The sequence below is a fragment of the Chrysochloris asiatica genome, unplaced genomic scaffold, assembly GCF_000296735.1.
Source record: "Chrysochloris asiatica unplaced genomic scaffold, ChrAsi1.0 scaffold00025, whole genome shotgun sequence".
NCBI classification, from domain to species: Eukaryota; Metazoa; Chordata; class Mammalia; order Afrosoricida; family Chrysochloridae; genus Chrysochloris; species Chrysochloris asiatica.
Genome location: NW_006408543.1, coordinates 7,439,737 through 7,450,114, shown reverse-complemented (window position 1 = coordinate 7,450,114; position 10,378 = coordinate 7,439,737). Strand labels below are relative to the sequence as shown.

Below are 10,378 nucleotides of genomic sequence, written 5' to 3'. Positions count from 1 at the left end.
GCATATAACAGCAAAAACGACATGTCCTAACATGTGTATGCATTTGGCACTGACTGCAGGGACTAAACTGCAAGTGGATCGATTTTCCCAAAGTGCCATGGGCTGCCTGTTTGGATGCGGTGGTTACATACCATTCTGGTTTATACTGAGCACCAGGAGCATTTCTTACATAATGCTCTTTTGATTCAGTCTTGCTTTCTGATCTCTACTCTCACAGTGCTGCCCCCCTATTGTAAAGCTCCCCTCTTGAGCTGGGAGAATGAAGCCTTGTCCCACTCTTGAGCTGCTGGGAACGGTACACTATTGTCCGCTTTGGCATCCCCACGGAGCAAGGTGCGAGCGACATTGTCTTCCCTGGATTTTCTGCTGCTTTTCCGCTAACAGAAACAAAGCTTTTCCCAAGGATTCCAAATCAAGTCCCCAATCGAAATCTTAATTGGTAACACAAAGTACAGCCACTGGTTGTTGGACAATTTCCAAAGAGGCTTTTTTTCCCCCCCTTAAGCACCAGGCTGAAAAACACACGGTTGGGAGGAAAACAAACAAACCGACCCTCCCAGTCACACATGTTTCAATGGGGCTGGCCTTGGGCTCCGAGACAGAAAGCTCCTATCCCTACAGGACGGCACACGTACATGAAATGGGCTGGGGGTTCTTTTCATCCTGCTTTCCAAAGGCCTCACTGCCTTTGTTTCATTTTCAAATTCTCTCCTAGGGAGAGAGCCATACAAACTTTATCCCAGGATAACAACTCGATGCTACTGTTCACGTTTACAACTTCCAAATGGGCAGCCCTGCCAGACTGAGCAAAATCAACGAGGTGCTACATTTTCCATTGAGAAAAAGCCAAGAGTCCTAGACACTCAGTCTAGCAAATTGAATTTCTCATTGGCAGTTCTATGCTGACACTAGTGTTATCAGATTGAGCAAGCCGAATTGTTCTGCAAATTCAAAAGAAATGTCTATAGAACAGTTAGAATATTTCTGGAAGTAAGCTTATCATATGAATGCTAATACAAACACACACATATGTATGAGGTGACTTCTAAAAAGTTCATGGAAAAATGAAATGAAAAGATGATGGAAGTTTCCCATGAACTCTGAAGCTCCCTCCCATAAACCCACTCATTTCTGTTGAGAAGATTGTAACTCAGGACAAGCCTATGGGATAGAGCAGAACTGCCCCAAAGGGTTTCCAAAGCTGCAATCTTTATGGGGACTGATGGTGGACCCATGGGTGCTAGCTTGAGTGCTAACCACAAAGTCACCAGTTGGAACACATCCAGGGACTTTGCGGGAGAAAGACTTTGCAATCTGACTGCCTAGAAAACCCTACCGGGCAGTCAGATTCTGCCTCACAGGGTCATGGTAGAGATGGTGGTGGCAATGTGCCATGGAGTTGGTTCTGACTCATTGTGACCCTGTACAGGGTTTTCTGAGGTTGTAAATCTTTATGGGAGCAGAAAGCCTCATCTTTCTCCTGCAGAACTGCTGGTAGTTTCGAACTGCTGACTGTGAGGTTAGCAGCCTGACTCATAACCACTACGCTAGCAGAGCTCCTTACAGGGCACTAGGAGCTTGAGTTGATTCAACATCACCTAACAACAACAATAACAATCTTTATAGGATAATAACCAGCTTTCTCCCTGGTTTGAACCACGGATCTTTTGGTTCGCAGCCAAGCAAGTGCTTAACCACTGTACCACCAGAGTGCCTTACACATACACATAAACCAAAAAGCAAATCCACTGTTGTCAAGTTGATTCCGACTCATAACGACCCTTTATAGGGTTTCCAAGACTGGAAATTTTTGCTGGAACCGAAGAAGACTCCTGTTTCTCCTACAGAGTGGCTGGTGGGCTCGAACCACCAACCTTGTGGTTGACAGGCCGGTGCCTTTTCTACAGAGCTACTATACTTCTCTTTAAAAAATAGTGACACATTAAAATTGACATTTGATAGAGCTAACATTGGCAACAGATTTACATTTTATATCTTCTTATTGTGTTTCTTTTTCAAATATTGCTAATTTATCTTTTTTTTTTTTAATTGTGCAGGGATATTCCATCACACCACATAGAATGCATAAATCAAAGAGGCCATGTGGATACCAGCAAGGAAAAGCAGAAGTGGCAAGAATTGAATAGTTTCAAATACCTGCTGGGTTCATCTATGGGATTCCTAAGACTGGAGATCCTTATGGGGAAGAAAGTCTCATCTTGATCCAGCAGAGCTATTGGTGGGTTCAAACCACTGACCTTTCAGTTAGCAGTCCAGTGCTTATCCTACCATGCTAAGACTTCTTGTTGCAGTTAAGTGCCATCGAGTTGGTTCCGACTCATAGCAACTCTGTATATAGAGTTTCCAAGGAGTGGCTGGTGAGTTTGAACCAACGACCTTGTGGTTCAAACAGACCTTTATCCCACAGTACCCTACTGGGACTCCCCAGGGCTCCTCCACACACATACGTGTATACATATATGTAGTATGATGGCCACTACCAATATTTTCCCTCTTTCGCCTTCCTTCTGTCTTTGCCTCTCTTTCTCCCTTTTGATAACCACACTGAGAGGACTCACCGTCCATGAGTCCTTTCTGCCACAGCCGAACACAGGGCTAACAGCCCCAAGGCTTTGTGCCCACATCAAGGCCGTGTCTAGATCGGAAGTCCAGCCCCGTGGCCCCCATTGATGGGAAGATCCATCTCACAGGAACCTCTGCTGAGTCCCTATTCCTGATGGCGGTTCCTGTTCACCAGCAAGGCAGCCTTGCAGAACAGCTTCTAACCAGGGTGCAGGCAGGTCAGGGTGTCGCTGAGAGGATTGATGGTGAGTGGACACTGAGGCCAGCTTGGGGACCTGGGTGGGGAGCAGCCTGGCAAAGGGAAAGAGTAGGCCTGGAGCCAGAGGGGTGGGTTTCGCCTTTCTCCCTCACTTTCCAGTGTGGGAACCTTGGGCAAGTGACTCTGCTTCTCTGAGCCTCTGTTTCCTCACTGGCAAAAGAGGGACCGATAATATCAACCTTGCAAGGTTGTTTAAAGGACTAGAGGTAATATTCTCAAAACAAAGCAAACCCCTGACAGTTAGGCCTTTATGTCTTTTTGTTGTTGTTGAGTGCCATTGAGTCACTTCCAACTCATAGAACTGTGTTTTACTGCCCAGTTTTGCTTCTGCAGTCCGTTTCAGAAATCCCATTTCCTGTAGCTTTGTTGTTGTTAAGTGCAGTTGAGTCGGTTCCGACCTGTAGCGACTCTGTACAGTGTTTCCAAGGAGCAGCTGGTGAATTTGAACCACTGACCTTAAGGTTCAAACCGCCTTTGCAGTCCACCGCATTAGGCCACGGTGCCACACCAGGACTCCTGTAGTGTTGGTGTGTGTGGTGTGAAGTGCCACCAAGTTGGTTCCGACCCACAGCAACCCTGTATAGGCTTTCTAAGGAGCAGCTGGTAAGTTTGAACCATGGACCTTGAAGTTCAGATGGCTTTGCAGTCTGACGCATTAGCCCACAGCGCCACACCAGGGCTCCTCCTACCCCAAATACGTGTTTCAGATATTAGTACTTAAACGCAATTTGCCAAGAATTCTAACCATCATGCCAATGAATCCAGCAGGGTCAGAGAGAACCTTGGACAGTCTTTTAGGTGACGGAAGACACTGCAGTATATCCAAAGAGCCTTGGGACCAAACACAGAGAAAAGATAAAATTACAGTAATGACACTTGACGTTCACTCTTAAGAATATCAAGCATTATTGACTCAAAGCTGCAATGATACTTACAATTGTGTTTTTACTTCCTTTGTTTTGCTTTGAAAAAAAACAACAACAACAGTTCTTTTCTTTTATTTAAATTCCAAATATTAAAGAGGTATGAATTAGGAAGTTCAGGTGTGGTGTTGTAGGATAAACACTGAACCACAAGGACAGTTTGAACTGCAAGGACAGCGGTTCAAACTCACCAGCCGTTCCTCAGAAACTCTGTACAAGGTAGATAGATATGAGTTGGCGTTGACTTGTTGGAACTTAACAACATCACTTTTTTAAAGGAGTCCTGGTATGACACTGTAGGATAAGCACTAGACTGTTAATCACAAGGTCAGCAGTTCAAGCCCACCAGCCGCTTCTTGGAAACCCTATACAATGCCGCTATGAATTGCAACCGACTTGATAGCACTTAACCACAACAACATTAACTGCCTGTTACGTGAAAAGGTCAATATTATCCATCTTCCAACACCTAGATAAATAAAACCACTGCCCAGTCTCCACTGCTGCCAATTAGAATCCAGAGGGGCTGGATGTGAAAGGAAGCCTAGAATTTCATTTTCAAATTCTAAAGAGTCATGCAAAACCCATTTTCTTGAATACAGAAGTAGAACTCTATCGGATAAAACCAATGAAAATAGGTCTGTTGTGCATGGACACTTGAAAGTGGGGCCAGGAGACTGTCACGGCGTCGAGCACCAATGCCTGGAAGCCCACTGGGCATCCTCGGTGTGTTCTGTTGTACATCAGTGTGCCAGCCATCTCCACAGGCACCTCCGCACTCTTATAACAAGCCCATGAGGTCGCACCAATAAGCAGAATTTTGTGCTCCAGAAGATAACCATCAAGCCTTTCATTTTCCAAAGTCTGAGAGCACAACGTCAGCTTGACCTGCAAGGTTAATGGTTCAAACCCACCAGCCGCTCCTCGGAAGCCCTATGCAGGGTCACTATGAGTTGGAACCTTCATTTAATAACAACAGTAACAGATGCTTCGAGTCCTGGTGTGGCGCTATAGGATAAGCACTGTGTTGTACAGTCAGGTTTGCACTGTAAGGTAGGTGGTTCAAACCCACCAGTTGCTCTTCGGAAACCTATACAGGGTCACTATCAGTTGGTACATACTCAACAGCACTTAACAACAACATCAACAAACTCTTAGAAGCGTGGCCTGGCATATAACATACAAGATTTTGATAAAATAAGAAGAACAGAAATGTTCAGAGGCAACTGTGACCTTGGTGGTCAGCACCAATAGTCAGAATCCCACCTATAGATGTGACTTCCAAGTAGCAATGTGGCCATGTTCTTAAAGATGAAAGTTTATGACAGGCAAGGTGATAAGAATTTTGCTATGTTCTGAGCATGGACCTTGAGAACAGCAAAATTCATCTTTATGTAAGTTATTTATTTTCTAAAGAGAACTGGAAGTAAAAATGCAAAATGGCACGCTGTGGGGTTTTAGCCAAGGAGCTTTCAAAGACAATATGATAAAGTTTCTTTTCTTTTAAATAGCAGAATAATAAATTTATACATTTATACAATTTCTGACCTGGCGATACACCCAATATTGTACTTTTTATAAGCTTTAATACAGACCATTGTAAAGTGTTTTCTATTTGGAGTCCTGGTGTGGCACTGTAGGATAAGCACTGGACTGCTAACTGCAAGGTTGACTGTTCATACCTACAAGCAGCTCCTCAGAAACCCTACACAGGGTTGCTGTGACTTGGAACTGACTCAATGGCCCTGAACAACAATATATATAAAATGGTTGTTGTTAAGTGCCATCAAGTCGGTTCCAGCTCATAGCAACCTTATAGAGGGTTTCTAAGGAGCACCTGGTGAGTTTGAACCGCTAACACTGCAGTTCAAACTGACCTTGTGGTCCAATGCTCATCGTACAGCACCACAACAGGACTCCAGAGCCAAAACACTTGTCCTGAAATCTGAGCTGGCAATGCTTTTGGAATACGCTGCAGCTGTGCCTTGCCTACCTTTTGGTTGTCGGCATGGCTGTCTCTTTCCTGGTCCCGGAGGGGGATGGTAGAGAGCCGGTTGGTTTCTTTGGTAACACGGTTCCGTTGTTGACAGTGGTTCTTAAGGGCAGTGTCTGCACCAGCGGTCTTGCTGCAAGATAAACGGAAAAGGAAATCAGAACTCTGCCTCTGGGTGGAACTGAAGATTCGCAGTAGGAAAAACATCAACTCAAGCACAAGAGCATGACCGACAGGGTGCAAAGCAAGAAGCAATCCGTGGACTAAGAATCGGGCTTACAACCATGGCGCTGTTACAGCGAACCTAGACACAGATGCTCCACCCCAAAATGAATGCAAAATGACCACAGACCTAAATGTAAAACTTCTAGAAGAAAAACACGGGAAAGATAGCTCCACGATTTTGGGTCTTTAGACACAAAGAACAGAATCCACGAAAGAAAGAAAAAAACTTGTCAAGTTGGGCTTAATGACAATGAAAAGACCTCGGCTCTTTGAAAGACACTGAGACGAGAATGAACAGGCAAGGCACAGGCTGGACTGAAATTTCTACAGTGAAAAATAACTAATTAATAAAAATAGGCAAAAAATCTGCACACACCTCACCAAAGAAGACATGCACACGGCCAATACGCAGATGGTAAAATGCTCAATGTCTTTTGTCATCAGGAAAATGGGAATAACACAGAGATATTTCTACACATTCAGTACCTAACCCACTGCCGTCGAGTGGATTCCGACTCACAATGACCCTTCATATATGACGCCAATCTTTAAAGGAGCAGATGGCTGGTGAATTTGAAGTGGTGACTTGGTGGTTAGTAGCCCAGTGCTTATCTTACACCAATACTAGGGCTCCTTACGTAGTCCTGGTGTGGCGATGTGGGTTAGCGCTGGACTGCAAGGTTGGTTTGAATGTCACCAGCCACTCTTCAGAAATCCTATACAGAGTCGCTATGAGTTGGATCTGACTCGACGGTACTTAACACCAACAACAGGGCTCCTTACACACCAACTAGAATGGCTAAAATCCAGAATAAGCAATGGAATATCAATTGCTGGAGAGGCATGTGGAAAACAGGGCCTCTCTCATTCACTGCTGGTGGGGTCCCAATATAATATGGCGCAGCCACAGTGGAAAACAGTCTGGGACATTCTTATAAAGCAAAGCCGTCTTAATCCAGGACCCAGTAACTCTATTTCCAGCAACTGACCCATCTGATAGCTCCACAAAACCTATGTCAATGTTTCTAACAGCCTTAGTCACAATAAAAAAAAAAAACAAGCAAACAAACCTGGAAGCCATCAGAATGCCCTACAGCTGGTAAAAGGATAAACACTGTGGGGCATTTATACCACAGAATATGACCAGCAAACAAATGGAATGAACTAGTCCACACAACAACATGGAGGCACCGTAACTACACTTTTAAGTTAGATATATCAGTATGAAAAGGCTACACATGCGTTCTGATTCTGGAAAAGGCAAAAGTAAAACAAAACATGGGGACAGAAACTGATCAGTCATTGTCAGAAGTTTGGGGAGGAAAGGGGGCGTTGAGGAAATGAAGCCCAGGAGATAATTCTGTATGATACTTTGGGGATGGATTTTGTTGTAGGTGCCGCTGAGTCAGTACTGACTCATAGCGACCCTACACACAGCAGAATGAAATACTGCCTCTCACAATCATTGCTATACATGAGCTCACGGCTGTTACAACTGTGCCAATCCATCTCGTTGGGGGTCTTCCTATTTTTTGTTGACCCTCCACTTTACCAAGCATGATGTCTTTCTCCAAGGACTGGTTCCACTGGAAATATCCAAGGCATGAGAGACCAAGTCTGGCCATCCCTTCCTCTAAAGAGCATTCTGGTTGAACTTCTTCCAATAAAAGATTTGTTCTTTTTGGTGGTCCATGGTACTCCCAACACCATACCTCAAATGCATCAGTTTTTCTACAGTCTTTAATCACTGCTCAACGTTCATACACCTATGAGATTATTGAAAATACCATGTGCTGAGGTGGTGGGTATGGGAAACGTCAAATCCCAGAGAACCTCATGACCCAAAGTGTGAACCTTAGTGCACATGCACATTTAAAAAAATCAACTAGTAAATTGGGAGTGCCCTGATGGAATGTGAACTGTGACAGAAGACTCTAACTGTATCACAACCATAGACTACCACCTCATTGGATGGAGGGGTTCTGACCTCAGTCTCTTTGGACAAAAGTGAAGACATAGCACTAAAGATGAACTGTACATCAGTGTTGTACTGTACTTGATAAAGTTGCTTCCCAGAGGGGAAGGGCTCAATATTACATGGTATCCTGGAACAGAAAGGGATTTTAGTGGAATATAAGGAAATTCAAATAAAGCATGGGCCTTAATTACCAGCAATGTGCCAATATTGGGCCACTGGTGGTGGTGTGCCGTGGAGTCAGTTCTGACTCATAGCGACCATGTCTAGGATTTCCAAGGCTATAAATCTTTATGGGAGCAAAAAGCCTCATCTCTCTCCTGCAGAAGAGCTGGTAGTTTCGAGCTGCTGACCTACAGGTTAGCAGCCTGACTCTATGCTACCAGAGTACGCTACCAGAGTTGTGACAAATGGCCCAGTGTGGCACTGTAGCATCAGCACTGGACTTCGAACCACAAGGTCGGAAGTTCAAACCCACCAGCTGCACCTTGGAAACTCTATACAGAGTCACTATGAGTTGGAACTGACTTGACGACCCTAACAGCCATGTAAAATACTAATAATGGGAAACTGGGTGCAGGGTATTAGAGAACTTGGCTGTATTCTACTTGTAACTTTTCTGTAAATCTAACACCAATCTAAAATGAAAAGTTTATTAAAAATGCCAGCAAAGTTTAGTTTGTTCACCACAGAATTTGTCATAACTTAGTAGAAAAAATGTGATGGCGTATTTCATGGATTGAGTTGTATTCCTCAAAATCATGTGTCAGATTGGCCGGGCCATGGTCTTGGTGGTTTGGTAGTCACCTAAAGATGCTGTGTTATTTCTGAAATGATGCCATCATGTCCCTTAATATGATCTGATGTGATTAGTCAATCCATTCTAGGGGATTCCAGTGGGATGGGTACTCTTACTCATTACAGCCCTGATGTGAGGCAAGGGGGGTTTCCCTGGGGTGCATCAACTTTTATCTTACAAGAGATCAAAGGAGAGAGAAGCAAACAGAGAGGAGGGGCCCCAGTACCACCAAATGCAAGAGCTAGGAGCACCATTTGGACTGAGGGTCCCTGTGCTGAGAAACTCCTAGACCCAAAGTAAGATTGGTGACAAGGGCCTTCCCCCAGAGCTGACAGAGAGAGAGCTTCCCTATGGCCAGGGCCCTGAATTTAGACTTCTAGCTTCCTACACTGAGAGAGAATTGCATTTATTTGTTAAAACCATCCACGTGGGGAATTTCTACTATAGCAGCACCAGATAACTAAGGTTGTTACTGTGTGCCATGGAGTGGGTTCTGACCCATAGTGACCCTGTATAGGGTTTCCAAGGAGCAGCTGGTGAGTTTGAATTGCCTACCTTGCAGTTCAAACTAATCTGCATACCAGGACTCCAACTAAGATAGCATGTTGTTGTTAAGCGTCGTTGAGTTGGTTCCAACCCATAGTGACCCTGTTTAGGGTTTCCGACGAGTGGCTGGTGAGCTTGAACCACCAACCTTGTGGTTCAAACTGACTTTGCAGTCCAGCGCATTAACCCACAGCACCACACCAGGACTCCGTACAGCTATTTAAAACGAACCGTTCCAATCCAGAGGCTCTCTGCTCCAATTTAGGCTATTAAAAACATCACCAACAATAACATCGAAAAGTGAACGTTATGGTGAATTTTCACTACCCTAGAAACATAAGTTTTCAATATGAAAAAAAGTGGAAAAGCCAGTCTTGCCTTCTCTTTCAGCATAAATCATGCCTTCTCCTTGATTAGCGATCTTTCTTCATGTCCTGAGCACCTGCTCCAATTTATGCTGTTGTTAGGTGCCACCAAATCAGTTCCAAATCATAGTGACCTTATGTACAATAGAATGAAATACCGCCTGGTCCCGTGCCACCCCCACAATGGTTACTGTGTTTGTACCCAGTGATACTGCCACTGTGCCAATCCATTTCATTGTGGTAGCTCCTCTTTTTCATTGACCCTCCACTTTACCTAGATGATGCCCTTCTTCAAGGACTGGTCCTTCCTGATAATATGTCCAAAGTAAGAGCTTCTAAGGAACATTCTGGTTGTATGTCTTCCAAGAAAGACTTTTCGTTCTAGCAGTCCATGGTACTCTTAATATTCTTCTCCAACACTATAATTCAAATGCATCAATTCTTCTACAATCGTCCTTATTCATTCTCCAACTTTCACATGCATATGAGGCAACTGAAAATTCTCTGGCTTGGGTCAGGCCCACCTTAGTTCTCAAAGTGACATCTCTGTTCTTAAGCACTTCAAAGTGGCCTTGTGTAGCAATCTGCCTAATGCAATCCGTCATTTGATTTCTTGACTGTTGCTTCAATGAGTGTTGATTATGGATCCAAGCAAAATGAAGTCTTTGCCGACTTCAATCTTTGTCCCATTTATCATGATGTCATTTACT

The 10,378-nt window shown here is 44.2% G+C and overlaps 1 protein-coding gene across 2 annotated transcripts in view; it reads right to left on the bottom strand.

The window, feature by feature from the left end:
* EML1 (echinoderm microtubule associated protein like 1) overlaps window positions 1-10,378 on the bottom strand; it is a 135,278-nt gene that overhangs the window by 91,695 nt on the left and 33,205 nt on the right. For both annotated transcript variants that reach the window (XM_006839521.1, XM_006839520.1), the window contains exon 2: window positions 5,759-5,891. In XM_006839521.1, coding sequence (XP_006839584.1) covers window positions 5,759-5,891 — 133 coding nt within the window. The remainder of the gene's footprint in view (window positions 1-5,758; window positions 5,892-10,378) is intronic.